The 24,943-nt window shown below is 35.5% G+C and overlaps 2 protein-coding genes across 4 annotated transcripts; both read left to right on the forward strand.

Moving 5' to 3' along the window:
* Positions 1–994: 994 nt before the first annotated feature.
* On the forward strand, positions 995–11,908 carry LOC128675383 (uncharacterized). Its single transcript, XM_053754768.2, has 4 exons — positions 995–1,296; positions 1,550–1,745; positions 2,077–2,294; positions 11,130–11,908. Exons 1-4 carry the CDS (start codon positions 1,182–1,184, stop codon positions 11,849–11,851), a joined length of 1,251 nt encoding a protein of 416 aa, XP_053610743.1. The 5' UTR covers positions 995–1,181; the 3' UTR covers positions 11,852–11,908.
* A 1,603-nt stretch (positions 11,909–13,511) lies between these two features.
* On the forward strand, positions 13,512–24,904 carry LOC128675380 (cytochrome P450 4c3-like). Of its 3 annotated transcripts, XM_053754762.2 has the most exons (13): positions 13,545–13,635; positions 13,876–14,153; positions 17,876–18,032; positions 18,522–18,611; positions 18,926–19,036; positions 20,134–20,325; positions 20,946–21,142; positions 21,594–21,657; positions 21,967–22,094; positions 22,464–22,537; positions 22,899–23,050; positions 23,674–23,853; positions 24,096–24,904. In XM_053754762.2, exons 3-13 carry the CDS (start codon positions 17,876–17,878, stop codon positions 24,257–24,259), a joined length of 1,509 nt encoding a protein of 502 aa, XP_053610737.1. In that variant the 5' UTR covers positions 13,545–13,635; positions 13,876–14,153; the 3' UTR covers positions 24,260–24,904. The 3 variants fall into 3 exon arrangements, with proteins under 3 accessions (XP_053610736.1, XP_053610738.1, XP_053610737.1); XM_053754761.1 differs by lacking the exon at positions 13,876–14,153 and having other exon boundaries at positions 13,512–13,635; XM_053754763.1 differs by lacking the exon at positions 13,876–14,153 and having other exon boundaries at positions 13,512–13,635; positions 20,976–21,142.
* The last annotated feature ends 39 nt before the right edge of the window (positions 24,905–24,943 follow it).

Consider the following 24,943-nt stretch of genomic DNA (forward strand, 5'->3'; position numbering starts at 1 on the left):
ATTGAGAAAGTTGATGGAAATAAAAATATTTAATTTAACGCCATCAATTTTAGAATCGTTTGATTCATTTCAATAAAGGGCTTCTTGGCCTTAAAGATTTCCTCATTGATACCAAAATTACACAAAAATTAACTTTATAAATAATATTTCCTGAGCGACTTTAAGGAGCATGATCAGCGAATACTTGTCTTACGACTCCAAAATTGACACCAATAGTAGATTCAAACATAGGTGTCGAAGCAAGTCAAGAAGAGAGCAATGATTTTCTTGAATTACTCTTAGTGTTGGGGGTTTGAATATTTCATGTACTTACCATTTTTTGTGACAATCGTTCTTACGAACTCAGATGTTTGTAAACACTTTTTCAATTCAAAATACTATAATAATATTACTTGTACTAAATCAAATAATATGTAATTGCAAGCGAAGTCTCGTCACGTCTCATATCCGACCCAAAGGCTCACATTACCCCTACATAAGTGCCTCGTTGGATCGCCAGGGAAATATTTTGATTCTAATCATTTGTTCAGTGTTTGTAAAAAACAAAATATTTTTCGAAAACACCAACAAAAGACAACATATCCACAGACCGTTTGTCGAAATGATTAGACTAGCTGTTGCCTGCACCTCCGCCTAGCTTTAGCCTACGTTTTACCCCGAGGCATTCACATAACTATTCCAAATTTCATGATAATTGACCCAACGGTTTAAGTTGTGAAAGCGTGACAATCAGTCAGAAAAAAAGACAGACTTTCATTTGTAATATTAGTATAGATTATGAGGCGGAAATTAGTATAATTTGTTCGTTTAAGTTTTAGTTACTTGTTTGTTTACATAATGATATATAATGATGATAAATAATTAATTGTAGGGTTTGAATAGTACGAGTGTACTATTCAAACTATACAATTAATTATTTATCATTTTAATTTATTATTTACTAAACAAACGGCCTTGCATGCACGATTGCCAAATCAATATTGTACGAGTATTTCGCCAAATTTGTACCGTATACGCAAGCACTGTTGCCTGTTTGATATTATCAATAAATTATTAATAATCGTATTAAAATTCGGTTTAAATTATTAATTAGACACCGTCAAATACTGACGCACTTTTACTTATTCAGGGCTGTCAATTGAGATTTACCAAAGGGTAAGAATAGTCACGAAGAACAAACAATGTTTAAAATACTTTACTATGCTTTGAAACAATGCGATCTGCCGACCATGGTCTCAAGTACATCAAGGTTGCTTCGAATTCTCTCATTAAATTTGGATCCGCTGTATGAAAAGAGTAAGTACAGAAACTATAACATGAAAAATTAATAGCTGTTAAGCCGTCAAAGGAGATATGCGTGCCAACGGTGACATGAACCCTGTAGAGGGGAAAGAGCTCAAAGGAAAGAGCTAATACTGGAGATTCCTCTCGTACGCTATGGGCTAGCGACACGTCTCTTCAGAAACCACACGACGATTCGCAACTATTGACTTCCCGTGAATGATAAAGACGTGATACTACATCTGAATTAATAAATACTACTTTACAGAAATCCCAGCAATTTTTTACATCATCACCGTCATAATGTTCTCGAGCTATGTCTACGTGTACGTGTTCTCCATGGCTTGGTTCATCTTCTGGAAGTGTCCGCAGACTGGTGACGTCACCAGTGCTATGGTCGTATTCTCCCTCGGGATGTCCAGCGAGATCAGTACCGTCAAGTTTATTTACATGTTTATTTATCAGTGAGTTTGATAGCAAATTAGATAGTTATATGCAGAACGCGAGATAGCGATTGCCTGCAATGATCTTCTGGACAATTTCTGGAGTGGCGGGCTTCATACAGGTTTTCTAAGACACTGGACCAAACTTTATATGTAAACGCTTCCTCTTTTGGTTATTGACTGTTTTTAATTTTATTATTTATGATGTATGGTTGTATATTAGTGAAGTATAATGAATAAAAAACAAATGGTGCATCATGGGGTGCATAAATAAAATTTAAATTGATATGATCGATTGGTTTTAATTTCATTTCTCGTGTACAAATTTCAAGTTTCCTTTCAAATTTTCCAGAGATACCCTGAGACATACGATGAGCGAATACTTATCATACGATTCAAAAGCTGACCCCAATAGCAAATCAACGAGGCGAATTCTAGAAATATTGAACCGAGTGAAGACCGCGGCTGTAACTTTTTGGTGCATAGTGATGGGGAATGGCCTGGTGTACTGCACCAAACCGCTGCTGATGTCAGGGAGGCACTTGATGGAGGATACCGAATTTCTTTACGGTAATTGTTTATTCTTACTTCTTCTTGGGCTGTTACTATCTGATCTAGGAATTTAATAGAAAATGTAGACCGTCCTGCTTCTTTTTCTCCTGTATCATCATCATCAGCCTGTAGCAGTCCACTGCTGGACATAGGCCTGTCCCAAGTTGCGCCACTGCTGTCGGTTTTGGGCTTTTCGCATCCAGTCGTACCCTGCAATCTTTCGCAGGTCATCATGCCATCTAGCTAATGGATTGCCCATACTTCGTTTACCCAGGCGTGGTCTCCACTCGAGAACACGTCTACTGAGGCGGTTATCCGTTCTTCTACAGACGTGGCCAGCCCATTGCCATTTCAGCTTTTCTCCTGTATATCTGCATCTATATCTGCTGTCGTCTGAAGCGGGTCTTACTTTAAATTCCTTAAATTGTCCATGTATTAGTCTTTAAAATCATTCGTTTTTTTTTTCATTCCCTATTTTTGTGTGCCAAAATTTCTATTCTCGAGTGATTACTCGAGAATAGAAATCTTGGCATACATTACTATTAAGATATTAAAAGAAATTAAAAATGTTTGTATGACAGAGTTTATTTTTGAAGTGTCTTAGTATTCTTTTTCATTATTCAAAAGCTATACAACACTAAAAAGTTTTATAACATATTTCCCCTTTAATGAAAAAGAATCAAAACGTACAGAAAAAAAAAATCGTACAGAATATAAAGAAATATAAATAGAAATTAAAATCTATTTATCAAACCCATATCCTTTATACACCTGACATGTGCTATTCGCCTCAAAGGCTTAGTCAGAATGTCGGCACTCATTTTATCCGAAGCTAGAAATTTTACATCTATTATTCCTTCAGAAATCTTTTCACGGATAAAATGATACTTTGTATCGATATGTTTTGTCCTGCTATGATGGACGGGATTGTGCACAATCTTTTGAGCGCTCTGACTATCGTTGTACAGTGTCAATGTATCAAACCTACCAGTTATGTCACACACTAACCTGCGTAAGAATACGCCTTCCTTTGCAGCACTACATAAAGCCATGTACTCTGCCTCTGTCGAAGAGAGAGCAACCGTTGGTTGTTTTTTGCATTCCCAACTAATTGGACCCCCTGCAAGTACAAAATAGTATCCAGTGTATGACTTCCGGTCACTTATGCAATTTGCCCAATCTGCATCCGTTAAACCTACCAAATATTTGCCAGTTTTTCTGTAAATAATACAGAAAACCGATGTACCTCTCAAGTACTGTAAAACCCTTTTAGCTGCCAACCAGTGCGATTTATCAAAACAGTTGTTGAAGGGCCATTCTCAAAATTGAGCAGCAAAACTGTCACACATGTTTTACGACTAAAGTTTTTACTTTGTTGTATTAGTTTTAGATTTAATGCTAACCTACATACTTATTTTAAAAGTGCCTATTTACAAAATAGCTATAATTATTATGTAGAATTTTTTATTAATTTTTAAATAGGTGAAAACTCCGCTCCATGCCTTGTCACAACTACGAGTTTATAATCAAAACATTTTTTTTAGGCATGTTCTCTCAAAAAAACGTGGTATTTTATCTATTATAATCATATGCTAAAAGGTTAGGGATTGCTGTTACATAACTTTTTCTTTAATATTACCTATTATTGTAAAAAAATCATATTACAATATTTGGGCTATTTTTGTTCTTAAAGTGGCAACTTATTAACGATCGCTTTGACAGAAATAGTGTCAGTGCATCACCTGTAGTGCTTAGTATATTTTTGAGGATTACATTTCAAAAGACTTAAAATTAGAAAGCATAAATGAACAACTCCGTGGATTATTCCTAAGAAGTAATACGTAAGTATTCCTATAGATTCATAATGAAAATATATTCTCTAATTGAACATCTTAATGAATTACTACTGTCTAACCTCCAAATGTAAAAGAATTTTGTGTCACTCGGGTAAACGTTCAAAAATCTACGCTCCATGGACCTCTACGCCATGGTCACAACTTATCCACGGAGTGGGAGGAATGTCCATGGAATGGAGACGTTGGTAGCTTGTTTATTTAAATTTATATGTATATGTAAACCGTATTAATATTGTTTTACAAAAAGGCAATATTAGACAAATATATTTTTTGTCAGCAGTATTAAAATGGCGGGAACTCAGTCAGAAAGAAAAAAAGAGGAGCGCAAACGAAAAAAGAAAGAGTGTGAGCAACGGCGAAGAGATAAAATCAAGTCTGATCCCGTAGCATACGAAGCAGCTAAAGCAAAAGAAAGAGAAAGGTGGCAGAAAAGGAAGACTGAACAAAAAGTCAAGACTATTGAGAATATGACACCAAGAGAACAAAGAAAGCAACGAGCTATTTGGAGAAAAGAGTACAGAGCTAAACAACAAGTAAAGAAAAGACAAGAAAGTGCAATGAGAGTTGCAGCTGAAAATTCACCTCCAACTACAGATGACGAATCTTTGCAAGGAAACGTTCATAATTTGGATCATTCGCTAGAGTGTCCATCACAGATTTCAGGCTGTTCATCACCGGCATCTTCAACTAGCACCCGTCAGAAACTTGTTGGAGAAAGACTCAAAAAGCGTAACTATAGTCTACTAAAGCGTGTTATTGAAAACCAACAAAAAACCATCAAAAAGTTACAGATTAAACTTAATACACTTAGGGTTCAGAAATCTCGAAATGCTGTAAGAATTTCGCAAAGGGATAAAGAAATATTACCATCAAGAGCTAGAATTGTGGATCGATCTAAAGTTACAACTGCCATGAGAAAGAAAGATGTATTGAAGTTTTTGGAATCTGATGAAAATAGCAGAATAATGCCCGGAAAGAAAGATACCATTACCCGCAATCAAGTAAAAAAACAAAGACGCCTACTATCAGATACTTTACGTAATCTCTTTGAAAAATTCATATCTCTTGGTCATCCTTATAAGATTAGTTACCCAACTTTTTGCCGTCTCAAACCATTTTGGATTCTAGAACCAAATATATCTAAAAGAGAAACATGTTTGTGCAGTACTCATGAGAATTTTCAGTTTATAATTGACAAGTTACATATTTCTACGTTGATTCGCGAGAAAACTTCAAATGACATTGCAAAAAGTGTAACATGTTCGACAGATAATGATGAATGCATGATGAGAAATTGTCCAATTTGCTGTCATAAAGTTCCCGCATTAAATACCTTCGAAGATGGCCTCATTTCTTATAAAAAGTGGACTAAGGTCAGCGAGCAACGGATCATCTCAGGAGTTGCAAAAAAAGTTTCTAGAACAATAAAAAAAGATATATCCACAACGAAAGTAAAACTTATTACTGAAATGATAAATTTGTTGCCAAAATTTTTACAACACAAACATGCATGGAATCAGCAAGCAAAAACAATGTCTGATTTGAGAAAACAACTCCAAGATGGGGAAGTTCTCATTCACATGGACTTTTCAGAGAATTACATGTGTAAATACAGTAAAGAGATACAGTCTGTGCATTTTGGCGCTTCTCGCCAGCAAATTACTTTACACACAGTTGTGACTTACCATAAATCACCTACAACTGGTGATATTGTAGCAAAATCGTTCTGCAGTTTGTCCGAATCCCTTAGGCATGATGCATGTGCAGTATTTGCTCATCTCAAAGGAATATTATCTCGCCTTTTAGTATTTACTCCAATAAATATTTTGCACATCCTAACAGACAGTCCATCTACCCAGTACCGTAATAAAAAAATGTTCTATTTATTTGCAAATCATTTAGTAGAACACTACAGCTTGCAAAAAGCTAGCTGGCATTTCCATGAAGCGGGGCATGGAAAGGGTGCCCCAGATGGGATAGGTGCTTATGTGAAAAGGACGGCTGATCGTCATGTTGCTCTCGGAAAAGATATTGAAGATCTAGAGGCATTATACAAAGCCCTCACTGCAGTAGAAACAAAAGTAGACGTATTTTTAGTAAAAGAAGAAGAAATTAGCGTTGCCGATGAACTTTTGTCTAAAATACCAGAGCTAAAAACGATAAAAAACACAATGCGTGTCCATCAAATTCAGTGGAACATTTCTGAACCATATACAATTTATTTGCGAAGACTAAGCTGTCTTAAATGTGAGAAAGATTGCCAACGCTACGGTATCGGAAAATATGTATACCAAAAAGATACAGACATTCCAAAAAATTTAGATGATGATGATCAGATGTTACAATTCATAGGGCAAATGGAAGAACCTGAGATTTACAAGGGACCTAGACGCCGAATAATGTTTGATATGACTAATAGTAGTGATAGCGAAGATGTAGAACAAGTTGGAAGCATTTCTCGAAAAAAAATGGCTTTTAAGCACCGAATCACAAAGTTTTTCACAAATGATAGCGGCAGCGAGTATGAAGAGTCGGTTTTGAAAGATATTTCTAATAATAATAATGATGTCATGATAGATAATGCAAATATAAATACTGAAATGCCTAAAGATGTGCCTTCTGGAAAAAATAATAATAAATATAAAAATTTCTTTGATGATGATGATGATTACGATAATATTTTTTAATTACTTGTTAAAGCAATTTTTTTTATAACTTTTATTGTGATTTTTTAAGAAACTTGACCTCAGTTACAGTATTATGTTACTGTTTTTCCAAAGATATTTATATAAGTTTTATTGAGATTTTGAAAGAAACTTGATCTTAGTTAAGTTCCTAAATAATATTACTGTATTTCCAAAGCTTTTAATAGGTTTTATTGAGATTTTTGAAAGAAACTTTATCTTAGTTGTGTTCTTTAAAAATATTACTGTTTCTCCAAAGGTTTTTATAAGTTTTATTGTGATTTGTGAAAGAAACTTGATCTCAGTTATGTTCCTGAATAATGTTACTATTTTTTCTAGTAATATTAAATGTTTATTATTCCAAAATGTTTGTATTTTTTTCATTTATTCGTCAATATTGTCAGTCACAAGTTTACTCCGTGGACAAAAATCTACTCCATGCGAAGCTCCGTGGTTACAGTTCGGCACCATGGACATGCATTTTCTAATTTTTAAATTTTCTCAATACCTATTATATCTCATGCTCGGTTACCATTTTTAAAATACTGTTTATAGGTCTATATTAATGATACTCATGAATAAAGTGACATAAATCAGTGTAAGATTTTTTTTTTCAATCGTGTCGCAGTTTTGAGAATGACCCTGAACTGGCTAAGATAACTAATTGCATACGCAATATCAGGTCTAGTATTAACCGCGAGGTACATTAAACAACCAATTAAGTTTTGGTAAGGATAAGAAGAATCGCTATTACCTTTACTCTTCTCTAATTTGTTGTTATTCAAAGGTGTTGAAACTGCTTTGCATTGCGTCATGTTAAATCGACTCAACACATTTTCAATATACGTTTTCTGATTTAAATATATTTCCCCTTGAATGGATTTATTTATATTTAAACCTAAACAATAAGATAATGGGCCTAAGTCTTTCAATGAAAAATACTTCATTAAGTCACTTTTGACTTTGTCTAATGATATATTTTCTTTATAAAAAATAATTATGTCATCAACGTAGACCGCAATAATTATGGTTTCATTACCAATCTTTTTCAAATAAATACAAGGTTCCGAAGAAGTTTGTGTAAAACCTACAGAAGATAAAGTTTGATGCAATTTTATGTTCCAAGCACGAGCCGCCTGCTTCAATCCGTAAATCGATTTTCTGAGCAGACATACTTTCCCTTCTGCCCCTTGTTCAGAAAATCCCTCAGGCTGCTGCATGTATACTTCTTCTTCCAAATCGCCATTTAGAAATGCAGTATCTACATCTAAATGATGCATCTTCAAGTCCATTTCTGCCGCCAATGCTATCAGCGTACGGAGAGATGAATTGCGTACTACTGGCGAAAAAGTTTCATTGTAGTCAATACCACAAACTTGACTGAAACCTTTTGCAACTAGTCTTGCTTTATATTTGACAATTGCTCCATCCGAATCTCTTTTGATCTTGAACACCCACTTGCAAGGCACAACCCTTTTATTTGGTCTTTCTACTAATGTCCAGGTTTTGTTTTTAATCAGTGAGTTGTACTCAGTCTCCATTGCTGATCGCCACTGAAAATTATCTCCAGACTCTATAGCCTCCTTGAAACTCTGGGGTTCATCAATGTCACCTGTATGGCTGACAATATGAGCATCATCACGTCTAGCCAAACGATTTCTGAGTGGATATCGTTCTTCAGGAGAAATTACTGTCTGATTTCCTGAATCATCTTCATCAGAAATATCATCAGCAGTAAAAAATTCTGAAGTATTTGGATCATTTACTTGATGAAGATCCACTTCAGGCTCCTGTCGCGAAGGTATAACATCCACAGAATTTTCTTCTGATGAAATTCGACTTCTTGTGTGACTACTCGGCGTATCTAAAAAAAATACATCAACTGATGTTGAAGGATGGGATTCTGTCTCTTGAACTTCCAAGTCTGAGAACACATTTTCAAAGAAAACGATGTCTCTAGCTTTTATTAACTTTCTAGGACAACTTAGTTTCCGAAAATAATAACTTCGTGGATCTTCTGAATATCCAACAAAAATGCATTCCTGCGCCTTAGGATCCAATTTCTTTCTATGAAAATCTGGAACCTTCACCATTGCTCGGCAACCGAATATCTTCAAATGAGATAAATTAGGACTATTACCATACCAAGCCTCAAAAGGCGTTTTGCCGTCCAGCTTTGCATGCGGACAACGATTTTTCAAATAAACCGCAGCCTGTACAGCATCTTGCCAATAACTTTTAGGCAAAGAACTATCTGAAAGCATACAACGTGACTTTTCTACTATACTTCTATTTGTTCTTTCAGAAACACCGTTTTGTTGTGGGCTGAATACAACCGTAGTTTGGTGTCTAATTCCCTCCTTTTCTAAATAGTCTGATAACTCTTTATTAACGTATTCAGTACCGTTATCAGTTCGTAAAGTTTTGACTTTCATCCCTGTCTCACGTTCTATCATGGCCTTAAAAGCGCAAAATTTATTTTTCACCTCACTTTTCGAAGAAATAAAATAAATAAAAACCATACGTGTAAAATCGTCAATAAAAGTTAGAGTATATTTATTACCCTGAAATGACTCTACCTGGAAAGGTCCCATGAGGTCGGAAAAAATTAATTCTAACTTAGATGTTGCTTTGCGGTATTTTATGGGTTTAAAAGGTTTCCTAGCCTGTTTACCTTGTATACACGCTATGCAGGGCTCTTTATCAACGTTTTTATACTCTACGCCAACATTACTACCTTTTAATGTATGTAATCCTATTCGGCATAAGTGACCAAGTCGTTTGTGCCATAAACGAAAATTTGATACATCACACTGTACTTCGAACGCTGATAACTGTTTGGGAAGACTTACAGTACAATCTAAGGAGTACAATCCACCATTACAGGACCCATGCAACATAGCATCACCTGTGTAAGAAAAAGTAAGAGCATCAAAAAATGTACAACCTTTTTGATTAAAAAGAACAGTAAATCCGTTTTCGACTGCTTTCTTAACGGAAATTAAATTAGTAGCTAAGTTAGGAACTAATACTACATTAGAAATGTTCTTTACTTCTTTAATACCACGTCTTGAGTTAGAATTAGTGGTAATAGGAACATTACCTACTCCGGCACTCAATAAAGTCTCTCCATTTGCAATGGTTATTTCAGTTATTGGAAAATCTCTAATATTTTCCATCCAATCTGACCGACCGGACATATGCGCACTCGCTCCAGAATCTACATACCATTTATCTTTGTTGATTTCCCCTACTGTATGTCCATTCAAAGCACAAAGTAAATTCGAAGATCTGCCTTTTTCTTCTCCTTCCCGTTTCTTTTTCAAAATTGGACAGTCTGGTTTCTTATGACCTGGCTTCTTGCAGTTAAAGCAAATTATCTCCTTTTTCTTATTGCGCTTCTTACATTGAACACTCATAGCAGTATCAGGTTCTATCATTTCAGTTACAGATGTCCTTGAAAATTCTGTTAACAATTTCCCTCTGACATATTCGCTCGTAATCTGAATCGTAGTATTCTCGAGTGCCATTACTAGAGGGTCATATCTGGCTGTCAAACCTCCTAGTAGTATCGCTGCTAAAGATGTATCCTCAATCTCTTTGCCTATATCTGCTAAATCCTGACAAGTAGACATCACGGCATTTATGTACGTTTCCATACAATCAAAATCACTTAAATTGTACCTGTACAACTTCCGCTCCAATGCTAACCTACGTCCCAAGGATTTATCCTCGTAAGCAGCTGCTAAAGCACTCCATGCTTCTTGAGCACTCTTACATTTCCTGACGTTTGTGATGGCTGGGCCATCCAAAGTCAAGCATATCTTGGCCAAAGTGATCTCATCATCTCTTTCTTTCACATTTATTGGAGTACTGTCACCTTCTGGATAACCCCTTATACAATTCCACAGATTTTCATGTTTTAAATACATGCTCATTCGGAATTTCCAAATCGCATATCCATCTCGCCCTTTTAGTGGAGTGATCCCCGCGAGAGAACGTAGACTTGATCCATTTGACTGATCTCCAGATGACATCTTCGAGTCCTTTTTGTTTAGTCTCGAACTCCGAGTTTATTCGAAAGAAAACCACAAAATCTTTACAAAATACACAGCGATAGTGACAACAAAAATATATCTGCTTAAATTCCTTTAAATTCTAGAGCTCTTGCTGATAACGAATATTAAGATATTAAAAGAAATTAAAAATGTTTGTATGACAGAGTTTATTTTTGAAGTGTCTTAGTATTCTTTTTCATTATTCAAAAGCTATACAACACTAAAAAGTTTTATAACAATTACATTACATTTCAGGTTTGGAGCCGCTTTTCATGTCGCCGAACTATGAGATTGGTTATATTCTCTCTCTAAACGCGTGCATATTCACCGTTTACGCTACTGCCAACATTTCAGCATTCTTCATCGTCGCCACGGGGTACATTGAAGCCCAAATGCTAAGCCTTAGCGAAGAACTTGTCAATATTTGGGACGATGCCAATTATTATTTCCATCAAACCAACAATATCACAGTTGATATATTTATAGATCTAACAGAAGAAGAAAGAAAAGATAAGGATAGCATTATAAATAAATATGTCAAAGAAAAACTGCGTACCATCATACATAAACACTCTACCAACATATATTTCCTGAACAAAATAGAATATGTATTTAGAAATTGTATAGCTATAGAATTCGCTTTATTAATCATATCTTTGATCGCGGAATTTTTGGGGGGCATAGAAAACACATATATTTTAATGCCATTTGCTTTAGTGCAAGTAACAATGGACTGTATTACGGGACAGAAGCTGCTAGATTCGAGTGATATTTTCCAAAGAGCAGTGTATGATTGTAAGTGGGAAAATTTTGATGTGACGAACATGAAAACAGTGCTGATGATTTTGGTGAATTCTCAGAAAGGTTTGACCCTCACAGTGGGCGGCCTCAAGAACCTATGCTACATATGTCTGATGGATGTCTTCAGATTGATATACTCCACCTACACCGCTTTACAGTCCACTTTGAATGACTGAATTTGTATCACGCTTTTATTTTTATATGCTAAAGAACAGGTATTAAACGCGCACATACCTTTCGACAAATTCCCAGACGTTTCGACAGTTTTCCAGACGTCTGGGAAATAAAAAAGGTATGTGCGCGTTTAATACCTGTTCTTTAGTATACAATTATGCAACACGAAAGTTTAAACACTTTAATTTTACTAGAGAATATTAATCTAATCCCTCAATTTGAGGTTATATTGTCCAAGGATTATATTTCCAAAGTTCAATAGCGCACTTTCTTGATTACCTTTGATACATTTAAACAAAATAAATAAATGTTAAAAGATTTGATTATTTTCTTTTCTTTTTATAGCTATTTTTCTTTTACGTCTAGGGTAGGTAAAAGGGAATTAAGTAATTTATTATAGAAATTAATATTTATTTACCAATATTATATATTTTTTACCTTAAATTACAACTAAGTAAAAGAAAAAAGTAAAAATATCAAAAAAATTTTGCTTGTTTCGTTTGTTCTAAAACTGCTGGTGGTTTGTTGATGTTTATGTTTATAATGATCTATTATTAAAGTTAAATGGTATGATTATTTTAATTCAACAACTTTTATCCATCACGAGTTACGCAGCTCGAGTCTTCATTACGTTCAGTTATGTAGTTATAGTAATTCAGATGAACGAAGGGCAATTTTCCTAGTCACAGAAGTTGCATATGTACATATAATTTATCCGTAATTCCGTATTTTATTTAGGCGCGATGTAGTCGCACACTAGCGCCATCAACACATTCTTATAAATTTCTTTTATGAATTTGTTATAAATGTCACACACGCTTTTAAACTTATTTTTGAAAATAATAATGAGATGAAAATATTCTGGAATCGAGCGGGAATTTATTTTATTTTTTATCGAACAGTTTATGACACACTATATACTTAAATAATTTTGTTTGAAAGTATTAATTATAGTTGTCTATTACACAATGTAGTCCTAGTTGACTAAATCGAAAACGGTGGCCAAACCTTAATCTGTTTAGTCAACTGTGACCGAATCCTAACTAATGTTATAAATGCTAAAGTAAGTTTGTTTTTTTTGTTTGTTACCTCTTCACGCCCTATTTACTCAACCAATCTTCTGGAAATTTTGCATACATGTAGTTTATGTGTGGAGAAGGACATAGGGTACCTTTCGTCCCGGAAAATTAACGCGGGCGAAGCCGCGGGCAAAAGCTAGTAGTATTAGAAATCTTGTGTGTTATTGTGGCATAAATATGTTAATATATATTTTTTATTTTTCGCTAAGAAATAAAAGGAATGTATAAAAATGTGATGACGGCGCTAGTGTACGGGTACATAGCGAATTAAACTAGCATTAGATAGAGCAAATAGCTTCCATACAGAATCACGTCTACATCCCTTACGGGGTATATAGAGCCATGAGTTGAGAAATTCGCGAGCTTCGTTGTTGTATGGCGTTGGTTGCTTGATGACCAATTTTATGATACATCTAAAGGTTTCTGAGAAATAGTATATTTGACAGACAGACAACGAAGTGTTCCTATATGTGTTCCGTTTACACCTCATGAGATACTTAACCATGAATGTTTCCACAAGTGGGTATTAATGAATTATTAATAATTATCACTAATCTAGTACAACATACTTAGAAGTCGTTGGGTCATAATTAAAGAGATTGTGAATTACAGTTTACTGTACTGAGTACAGCATTATTATCTGTGGAACTATACTTAGGAGGCTTTAGTATGGTTTAGGAAGTAAGGTAAACTGCGCGGATTGCAATGTGAGTATTTTTTTATCACTACATAGTATAAAACAATGTCTGTTCTTCATGCGGTCTGTCTACCCCTATGCATGCTTAGATCTTAAAAAGATTTTGATACATATTTTTTTTTTATATAATGTCATTCCTGAGGAACATGTTTTAATAACACTTTTATCACTTTTCACAAAATAGTTATTAAAGTAACCCGCTAATTTTAAGTACCTATAAAAGTTACACGCCGTATTTGTTTGACAACAGATAAGAATACATAAGGCAGGATAAAGTTCATGAAATGTTTTCATCGTGAAGATTTTACATTGAAATATAAGCGAGGGCAATTAGAAATATAAAAATAAATACACACAATTTAATGACATACAACCGGGACCAACGCCTTAACATACCGTCCGAAGCACGGAGAAGCTCAAGACGTTCACCCATCCAGTAACTGACCATTGAGAGAGTGACTTACCCACCACTATCAGACGCCGAACGCGCTCCTCGTCCATTGAGCTCCTCATTGAGCGTGCAATAGGGTAATTGCCTGTGTATAAAATAAAAAAGTATAAATTTATTCACATAATAAAAACACGATAATTAAATGTCACTTTAATTGACTTCCTTCTTCCGGCCGATCAGACGTCAATAACTTTTTTATTTTAGGATACTATTTAGTATATTAAATTTAGTATCTTTTTTTCTCATTAAATTACAATTAAAACGCATTTTGTATCCAACATTTGTAACGTGACGACCTCGGTGGAGCAGTGGTAAAGTGCTTGCCTCTGAACCGAGAGGTCCCGGGTTCGATCCCCGGTCGGGTCATGATGGAAAATGATCTTTTTCTGATTGGCCCGGGTCTTGGATGTTTATCTATATATGTATTTGTTATAAAATATAGTATCGTTGAGTTAGTATCCCATAACACAAGTCTCGAACTTACTTTGGGGCTAGCTCAATCTGTGTGATTTATCCTAATATATTTATTATTTATTTTATTGGTGCATGTGCGTGAATTTCGGGATAAAAAGTATATGTGTCATTCCAGATTATATTCTACTTGTGTACGAAATTACATAATAATCGATCTAGTAGATTTTGTATGAAAGAATAACAAATTCACATAACAATATGAGGCGGTGGTACCCGCCTGTAGATCAAAAGGTCTCAGGTTCGTATGCTACTCGTGCTATATGAGTTTGTATACCATTCTAACTCATATATAGTAGTTTTCATAGATCACCACTTGCCGGTGAAAGAAAACATCGTGCACACTGGTTGACAGTTTAGTTCCCTAGTGTGTATGCGACTACCTGCCACTAGATGGCGGTAAGTAGTCTTAACAGTCATGTCATATGCCTTTAAGCGACTTGAATAAAATCTGACACCAGTGTTAGCAATAACACACTCGATATGATGATGATAACAGTATACACATATGTACATCCTAACAAACTTTCACATTTTTAATATTAATAGGATATACTCTCATTTCGGAGCGACCGCGGCTGAGAGCCGAGAGAAAATTATAACTACATATTTCACTACATCGCTGAGAGATGAGAGATTATTCTGTACACAAACATGTAATTTTCATATCAGAACCGGCTTGTCATGTAATCTACGCGTAATTTCCTATTTTATTGACATCCTGAAAGCATTAGTGTAATTTGTATATACTAACCACTTAAAGTAGGTACCTAGATTGTATTATTTTTAATAACAACATGAAACACAATATCCTTTTCGGCATAGACCCCTAGTTTGTATGTAAAAAAAACTGGTCAAGTGCAAGTTAGGCTCGGCTGTGATTTTATAACCGACCGCCTGCCTAACGTCAACCCTCTTTGGGAATGCTATGGTTGCCTATTAGTCCCTTAGTCGTTCCGTAAAGCCATCTAGTGGGAATGGTGAAAAGCGTGCGTATACCTGGGTATTTGGTATACATTTCAACTTCAAATTACAATAGACAGACAGACGGACAACGAAGTGATCCAATATGGGTTTCGTTTTTACCTTTTGAGGTACGGAACCCTAATAATAAATGTAAAACGGAAACTTTATATTTTTTTGCCGAATAAAGCATTTTCTTTCTTTCTTTCAGCGGGCAATTTTATTTATAAAATCAAATCATTCATTCAGAAATTAGACGAAGGTCTACTCACTTCACAGACAACCTTGTCTGTCTACGAAATCTCTTTGATATATAGTAAATAGTAAATAGTATTGATTTAATAAGTACTTCGTTTTACGAAGGTCCTACTAATTCCATAGTAAATAGTATGTATGTCATTTTATTTTATTATTAACATAAATATTCTAAATAAGTACTTATTCCAGAATGAAACCCAATTGAAGGTGAATAAAGATTTTTCTTAAACATAAAAGAAACATTCCAAATCCTAATCCTAACTAATATTATAAATGCGAAAGTAAGTTTGTTTGTTAGTTACCTCTTCACGCTCTATCTACTCAACCAATCTTATTAAAATTTTGCATACATATAGTTTGAAGTATAGAGAAGGACATAGTGTACCTTTCATCCCGAAAAATTAACGCGGGCGAAGCCGCGGGCAAAAGCTAATAATAAGAAAAAGATAAAAAATCTTCTCGCTTTATTCCTTCCGTATTCTCTCTTATTCCCGGTCCAACCTTTTGTTTGTTTGTAATAACTTTATTGCATGATAATAAGTACATCTAATTAAAATTAATACAAGAAAGATACATTGTACAATGGCGGACTTATCCCATGCAGGGATCTCTTACAGTCAACCGGCGATGTGTTGAGAGGATAATAATAATAGTATGAAACCTTATACTTAACAAAAATAAAATGGGTGTCGGTGATTTTGGGTGGGCTTAATTAACTTTATATTTATTGGGCTTAATTGGTTATTTAAGCCCCATAAATATAAGATTAATTAAGCCCACCTTCTAGGTGTCAATAGTAGGCAAGTTACTAATAATAATAATAGTATAAAACCTTATACTTAACAAAAATAAAATGGGTGTCGGTGATTTTGGGTGGGAACAGTTTCATAGTCTTATCATCATATTGCACGTGAAATTACTTCTAACTTGCCTACTATTGACACCTAGAAGGTGGGCTTAATTAATCTTATATTTATGGGGCTTAATTAACCAATTAAGCCCCATAAATATAAGGTTAATTAAGCCCACCTTCTATGTGTCACTAACAACTTTAGCGGAAGGTTTTTACACATTCTATGACGACCATTCAGTTCCAACCGACTCGATATAAAGTAATAAATTTAATTATACATTATATATAATTATACATTATATATAATTATACATAATTGTAGCTAACAAGGCGTCATTAATTTAAACGAATTAGATAGACTATCAAGATGTCCGTTCCACACTTAAGAAATTACTTTAAATTAAGCATTTTATTATTTTTATCGTTGTCTGTACATTAATAATAATGATGTACCTATATGATCGCTTTGATATTCACAGAGTGCTTAATTAGATGTGGTTGTATAAAAGGACAGATTATACAAATATTTTGCCATTAATAACTCTATCACCAATGCGTGAGGGTCGATTGTATTTGAAGTATATTTTGGAGGAGAAAAAAATATGACAAGTTAGTAAGAGATTTCGGTTTTAAATTCTGACAGATGCTGACAAGTTTTTTTATTAGACAAATTTAAAAAAACCTGACTTTCAATATTAATTTCGCTACTTTTGAACGGCTGAACCGATTTCTACCAAACATATCTAGGAACCACCGCATAACAATTTGCCATCAAATAAAAAAACCGTATTCGCATCGGTTCACCCGTTGATGAGCTACGGTGCCACGTACACAGACAGAAACACTTAGCGGTCAAACTAATAACACCCCTCTTTTTGCGTCAAGAGCTTAAAAACGAAGAGGATGATAGAAGTGATGGTGGTTCAAATAGTTAAAACAGGCGCTTGTGAACCGAAAGGTCCTAGGGTCCCAATTCTCATGCAATCGAAGTTCAATTTCAACAGTTTCCGCATTTATTTCCGACGAATTTGCGTGATTTAAAAAATTTATAGATTTTTACCTATTTTAACCAAGCTTTTCTACTTTTTTATTTTTCTACTTAATTTATTTTTTATTTCTTTTTGCAGTGAATGGCAGAACTGTATTTTTGTAATTGAAATGGACATAATAAACTAATAATAACAAGCATACACAATCGCAGCATACGCTGTGGTATATATACTGTAACGATAAAAACATTCTGTATTTCCAAAGATGATTTCTTTGCTCCTTGTGGCCCTACTTCTGGTCTGCGCGTACTGCTTCACGTACATAAAGGAACGACGCGCGCGCAAAATGCTGGCGGGTCTACCGTCGTTCTCCTATCTTCCGTTCATCGGAAGCATGTACAACTTTATTGGAGGTTCAGAGGGTAGGTAAATTGTATTATTTTACATTGACAACCTCGGTGGCGCAGTGGTAAGGTTCTTGCCACTGAACCGAGAGGTCCCGGGTTCGATCCCCGGTCGGGTCATAATGGAAAACGATATTTTTCTGATTGGCCCGGGTCTTGGATGTTTATTTATATATGTATTTATTATAAAATATAGTATCGTTGAGTTAGTATCCCATAACACAAGTCTCGAACTTACTTTGGGACTAGCTCAATGTGTGTGATTTGTCCCAATATATTTATTTATTATTTATTATTTATTTACATCCATTTCCGTTCCCAGTTTCGTTCGGGGCTGTGAAGCCTCGAAGAGATTCCACCCTAAACTAGCACCACTTTTTTTACGCTGTATCGCTTCACATCGCGGCGTCACAGCCGCGAATGCAACCGGGAATGCGTAGAGATGTGAGAGTACTACTTATTCTTAAAGCGAGCTCACATGTGCACTTATTGTAACTTGTGTTTCAGCAATATTTCACCAATTAGGCAATATCTGCAAAATGACGGAAGATTCTGGAAAACCGGTAGTTGTATGGATTGGTTACAACCCTGCTTTGTGTAAGTATTGGTCCAACCACAAAATTCAAATTTCCTGCCTACCACACATTATAAAACCTATACTAAATGAACCCATCGAACCCGGAGATAATAAAAAACAATTGTACAACAATAGGCCGAGTCCGACCGGGCGATAACTGAGTAGTAAACATCGTAAGGAAACCTGCAAGCTGGTTAACAGTTTAGTTCACTAGTGTAGCGTATTCTACTTGCCACTAGATGTCAAAATCATTAAATTTTATGTTTCATGCTAGGCCTTCAGATTGACACCGAACAGACAAACTAATGTAATTTATAAATATTAATAATTTCAGTTTTGTGTGATCCCGAAGATGTGAAAGTTGTGACCAACGCGTTTATAGAAAAACCATTTTACTACAAATTTGCTAAACTGTGGCTTGGAGATGGCATGTTGATCGCGTCTGGTAAGAATCATACATATCCATAATTTTTCTTTGATAGTAGTTAATCATACTTGTGATTTGTCTCTTTCTGTCAACGGCAAATATTATAAAGTGCAATAGTGACAAAACATATTGACGTCAGGCAGGCGGCCAGTTGTAAAATTTAAGCCAAAACTTATTACAGTATGTTAAGTTTTAATTCGAGTAGCGATTCGAGTGACAAACAAACATATTGTAGCTCAAAGTATGCAACTTTTATATAAATAACGGGCTAGGTATTTCATAGAACTGCATGCATACAAGGGGCCCATCACATTCTCACTTTTTTTTACACGATGCTGTTAGAAATGAAAGATTTGTGGACTTAGGTAGGTACAACAGCGTTTATTATCGTACAATGAGGAGCCTTAACACTTTACAATCACGGAACATTTATCTTAGCACACACGACTGTTACAAGATGAACGACGCCACAGACTGACTTGAGAGCGGGCGCGGGAAGCGGGAACGCGTGATGCTATCAACGGACTATAGCGACTGCGAGCGCCAATCACGATCGAGGACCGCGAACATTACCAAATAAGGCGCGTTATTTGCGCGTGTCCCAGTATAGTAAAAGCATACGCATTGCCGCCAGCCCACAGTATAAATTAATGCAGGGAACGACTTATGTATCGGTAACAGCTTCCATGATATGAAAAACAGACATCATGTCAACGTTACGTTAACATACAAATATGTTTCGTGGTAGGCCTTCAATCGACAAATTTGACACATTTCTTCCATCGACGAAGCGGTGGACAACCAGTGGTTACGACGAAGCTTGAGATCGAAATGATCCAAGTTCGAATCCTCCTCGTGCTACTCGAATTTGTATGCCAATCTAAATAAGGTCGTTTTGAAAAAGTCCAGTCATTCTTTTCTACCTTATTACCTAGGAAATAAAATTCAAAAGGACCTATCTATTACTGGAGATTTTCACAGCAGACAAAATCAACCTTTACTTTTAAAAGTTTCATAATTTTTTATGACATATTGATAGAGTGAACAGAAACGTCCAAAAAAGTCACGTCAACACGTCCTAAAATTATATTTCTTGAAAAAAATCCTCGTTTCAGGTCCCATATGGAAACGCAACTTCAAGAAGATAATATCTGCCGGCTCATTCAACACGGCGACAGTTGAGAGTTACCAGGACAAGTTTAGCTCGCAAGCTGCTAAGCTGGTGGCGCAGCTGGCGGCAGAAGCTGGTTCACCGCCATTTAATGTGATGGATATGCTAGCTACTAACACTTTGGAGACTATTTGCCGTGAGTCTTATGCTCTCTCTAATCACTGTTAAGCCGGGTCCGCTGCGCCACGTTTTGAACAGAATATTTGATCAAAAACATAAATTACAACAATAAAATTATGTTTTTGAACAATGTTCTGTTCAAAACATGGCGCAGCGGGCCAGCGCCTTTATAACCATAGTTTTAGTTCATTTTATTTAGTTTTTTTATCAGTATTTAACATCTTTATTTACCAATCTTAATCTATTATTATTATAAAGAGGTAACCGTTTGTGAGTTTGTATGTTTGAGGCGGGTAATCTCCGAAACTACAGAACCGATTTCAAAAATTCTTTCACCATTAGAAAGGTACATTATCCAAGATTGCTATAGGCTATATTTTATCACAAAACAAAACGGGAGCAAAGTCCCGGGTACCATTTGATATAATTTGTAAATTTATTTAAACCGTGGATTTTGTTTATAAAATTGTTCTATAATAAATATACCTGCATTTTATCCCAATTAGAAGTAAAAAAAACATTAAATAAAATCGAATTAAAATTAACAAAATAAAAACTTAATTTAAACTACACGGAGACTAAACACTAAAACTGAATGGTACTAAATAAATAGTAAAACATGACGATTGCTTCCAGTGACCGCACTGGGTACAAATTACTCCTCAGAGCCGACCTTCATGGAGCAGTACTATCACGCCTTGCAGCGGACCTTAACCCTCCTGGTGCAGCGAGGTTTCAATATTCCGCTACACGCGGACTTCCTGTACCATCTCACTCCAATGTACAACGAGTTCAAGAAACATGTCGCTGTGCTACATAAAGTTACACACACTGTGAGTAGTTTGTGTCATAAAAGTCACTTATTATGAAAGAAGCTGGATGCCCGCGACTGCCGCGTGGCCGAACATTTTTTGGTAAGGAGTCAAAATTATTAGAGAGAAATTAGACCTTCAAATTATATAGTATTTCTTCAAAAGCTGCAAACTACTGGTGAGAAGGAACTTCGGTGCGACAACTGCTGAGAAGGAATGCGTAAGAAACTCATTTAAACCGTGTAGGTCCCATTGATGCCTGAAGCGCTTAACATTATTAGAATTCCGTACAAAAAATGATAAAAAATATCGATCTTTTGGCGGAAACACGCGCCAGGATACCAGCGACACTAAATTTGAAATAGGTTCAGGGGAGGTCCTTTAACAATATCTATATAATATATAGTATTCTTTTTTACTACTTATTAATTATTGTCAAATATAATTTTAATTATGTTTTTTTCAATTGTAGGTGATGTCTCAAGTAAATGAACAAAATAAAAGCCTGAAGAAATCTGATGACAATAATATAAATGGTAAGTGATGGATGTGACGCTTAAAAAATATTTAGTTGTTCACAATAAATAAGATCTCATCAATTTGAGTGAAAAATATGAAAAACAAAACACCATGTCAAACAAATCGATGGTGAATACATGGAATTAGTAGACTAATTCCATGAGCGAATGTGACGACCCAGAATGCTTGCGTATCCCCGCTCAACTGCGTCTAAATCTGAAAATTGACATATAAAATGCCTGTGAAACTTTTTATATTAAATCAACTTTATTTGACTTTATATACTTACCCATATATCTAATTCAATTAATTAATTAACTTGCCAGGTCAACCACGGGCCAAGTACAAAACTTATTTGGAAAATCTTCTGGAGTTGCAGTCTTGTGACCCACAGTTCAACTGGCAACAGATCCAGCACGAAATACACACTATCATCGTGGCAGGCCAGGAGACGGTGTGTTACTTTGGATGAATTTATAATTTACTAGATAATGCCCGCGACTGCGTTGAGAGAGAGGAGAATCCACAGCAGATATGGAAAAATATTTATCCTGATGGTTGCTCATAAGCAAAATAGGAATAAAATAGAGGTTTAGAACAACGCAGTAAATTATTTTATTTTCACAGAGCAAATCTACATACATTGTTGGCGACCATTTCTGAGAGAGAGAGAGAGAGAAACTATTTCTTTACAACTGACAATGTCAGTAACATACAATGAGTATGAAGGTATTATATCTAGTTTAAACACTCTAACAGCACCGACCTTGGTATATGTATTTTCCCTTACACCTAACATAACCTTATATCTGTATTTCAAAAGGTGGCGACCGCACTATTTTACATCCTCCTCATGCTGGGCTGCCAGCGCACGGTGCAGAACAACTTATACCAAGAGTGAGCCATTTACTATGTTGTCTCTCTATTCCTATCTCTTTTTCTTCTGAAACATAACAAAATGTTAATTGGTCATCTATCTGTTCCATTCATTGAGTGGCCAAACAAAACCTTGACATTTAACCCAAAAGGACCACTACTAGGTTCTTCAAGACACGCCAGTATTCAGATACACTTTGGGTCCACCAAAGGGTATCTGAATACTGAGAATGAAATCTACGGATAAATAAATTTCTGTATCAATACGTATACAAACTCTAGTCTATGGTTTAACCGCAAGTTTGCCACCACAAAAGACGTAAAAATATAAATAACTTGATCATATTTTTCCAAACTCTAAATTTGACCATTTTGTTGCAAGGTTGAAAGGAATATTCGGAGACAGTAAACGACCCGTCACGAAAGAAGACCTGGACCGTATGCCGTATTGTGAAGCCGTGATCAACGAGACGTTAAGACTGTATCCGCCAGCTCCTGCCGTCATTCGATATGCTGACCGGGATCTGAAAATTAGTAGGAGTTGCATATTATAACTTATTACTTCTCTCAGGATAGGACAATTTTCCGCAGGAAGCTAGCTCTCTTGCCTGGACTGCTGATTAATCGAGCTAGCTCAGCTCCTTCGTCTTGGACTGAATGTTTTTTCCTTAGCTTTTTTGTCCATTAATCGTTGAGAAACCTATATACTACGAAATAGTTAGGTAGCTAGCTAACTATTTCGTCCACTCGTATACATCTGCAGCAGCTAAATTCGACTTCAGTGTATAACAACAAACTCGACAAGAAAAAAGCAAGCAATCCTCCTCTTGTAAAGAGTGAAAGACGGGTTAGTCAAATTCAAATTCAAATTCAAAATTCTTTATTCAATTTAGGATTATATACATCACTTATTGACGTCAATAGTGTGGTGGTAGTGGTGTGTGCATTGAATGAGATACCATATGCCCAGCAGCTTCTTATCGAATATGTCATATTTTAGCTGTCGATTACTATAATGAAGCAGTTCTTTACTATGTTCTAGTTTCTATCATATGCGACTCTAAAGGCCCGAACACTCAACTCGTCGTTGTGGCCTATTTTATCATCTCATCATCAGGTTGACCTGCTTGGTAGTATAAAAAAGTCAATTTTCACAGAATCTTGCACAATTCCCGCGGGCACTGCGTGCGTGGTCGGCGTGTGGGGTCTGGGTCGGTCGCGACGGCTGTGGGGCCCAGACGCTCTGCAGTACCGACCGGAGCGCTGGCTCGACTCCGCCTGCCCTGGAAACTCGCCCGCATTCTCCGTCTTCAGCTATGGACGCCGAGCTTGCATAGGTAACTCTTTCCTCTTGTTGTTCTTGGCTCAATTGTTTCTCCTTCCACCCAAATTTTATGATAAGTTCTTTTTTTGCGCTCATTTATGTTGGAATACTTAATAATAACTTAAATTTCTAAAGTTTATTAGATAAGTTCATCTATCGACATCTAAGTAGTCGGATCACTCGACGACCGTAATATACATATATGTAGGTCGTTATATATACATTATAACATATACTTACAATTATTTTTTACAGGTAAAAAGTACGCCATGTCGTTTCTGAAGACTGCGCTGGCGCAGTGCGTGAGGGAACTGGAGTTGGAATCCGAGGCAGACAAGATGCGGTTCAAACTGGACATAGCTCTGAGGCCAGTCAACGACTATTTCATACAAGTTCGGAGGAGAGATGAACATTTATAAAAAAATGAATTCGCTTGTTCTTATTAAAATAAACGTAAAGCCGACTACAGAATATCGTCTCGGAACTTCTAATTCTAATGCAAATTTAATTTTAATTTTAATTAAAGTAAAAATAATTTAAATAATGACTCCATTCATCTCTTTAAAATAATTAATTTTAGTTTGGTATTCCAATTAAGGGGATTTCTTCATAAAAACGAACAAACAAACGAACGAACTTTTAGAAGCATAATCGCGAGCGGTATCGCAATTTGTGTCATATTTATAGATAATGATACAGAACAGAACCCTTTGTACGCGAGTCCGTCTCGCACTTGGCCAGTTTTGTTTGAATTGTTGTATAATTACACAATACAGCATGACAAACGACATCGTCTGTTGACATACAGACGGACGGAGAGCAGTCTTATTAAACGGGTCCCGTTTTACCATGGAACCATAAAAATTAGAAAATGAGATGAAAAATGAGCATTAAATATGTTGTTTTCTTTATTTATATAGTTTTTAATTAGTTTATGTTTATTTTAATGTCAAATATTTAGCGTTTTGTCGTGAAGCACTTAAATGTCTGGTATAATATAGACGTGTTATGAAATCTGGTACATATAATATTGATAATAAAAAAAGAACTTTTTATATGTTTAAGTTATATATCATTTTTCAAATGACCTTTCAATATATTCA

This window comes from Plodia interpunctella, chromosome 14, assembly GCF_027563975.2.
Source record: "Plodia interpunctella isolate USDA-ARS_2022_Savannah chromosome 14, ilPloInte3.2, whole genome shotgun sequence".
Taxonomy (NCBI): Eukaryota; Metazoa; Arthropoda; class Insecta; order Lepidoptera; family Pyralidae; genus Plodia; species Plodia interpunctella.

What these genes read in the sequence shown, in the direction of transcription:
- LOC128675383 (XM_053754768.2), top strand. Translation starts at nt 1,182, where the DNA reads ATGTTTAAAATACTTTACTATGCTTTGAAACAATGCGATCTGCCGACC. An exon ending in GGATCCGCTGTATGAAAAGA is followed by an intron (nt 1,297 to 1,549) that starts GTAAGTACAGAA and finishes ACTACTTTACAG; the next exon opens with AAATCCCAGCAATTTTTTAC. An exon ending in GGATACCGAATTTCTTTACG is followed by an intron (nt 2,295 to 11,129) that starts GTAATTGTTTAT and finishes ATTACATTTCAG; the next exon opens with GTTTGGAGCCGCTTTTCATG.
- LOC128675380 (XM_053754761.1), top strand. Translation starts at nt 17,876, where the DNA reads ATGATTTCTTTGCTCCTTGTGGCCCTACTTCTGGTCTGCGCGTACTGC. An exon ending in CACTTTGGAGACTATTTGCC is followed by an intron (nt 20,326 to 20,945) that starts GTGAGTCTTATG and finishes GATTGCTTCCAG; the next exon opens with TGACCGCACTGGGTACAAAT. An exon ending in TACATAAAGTTACACACACT is followed by an intron (nt 21,143 to 21,593) that starts GTGAGTAGTTTG and finishes TTTCAATTGTAG; the next exon opens with GTGATGTCTCAAGTAAATGA.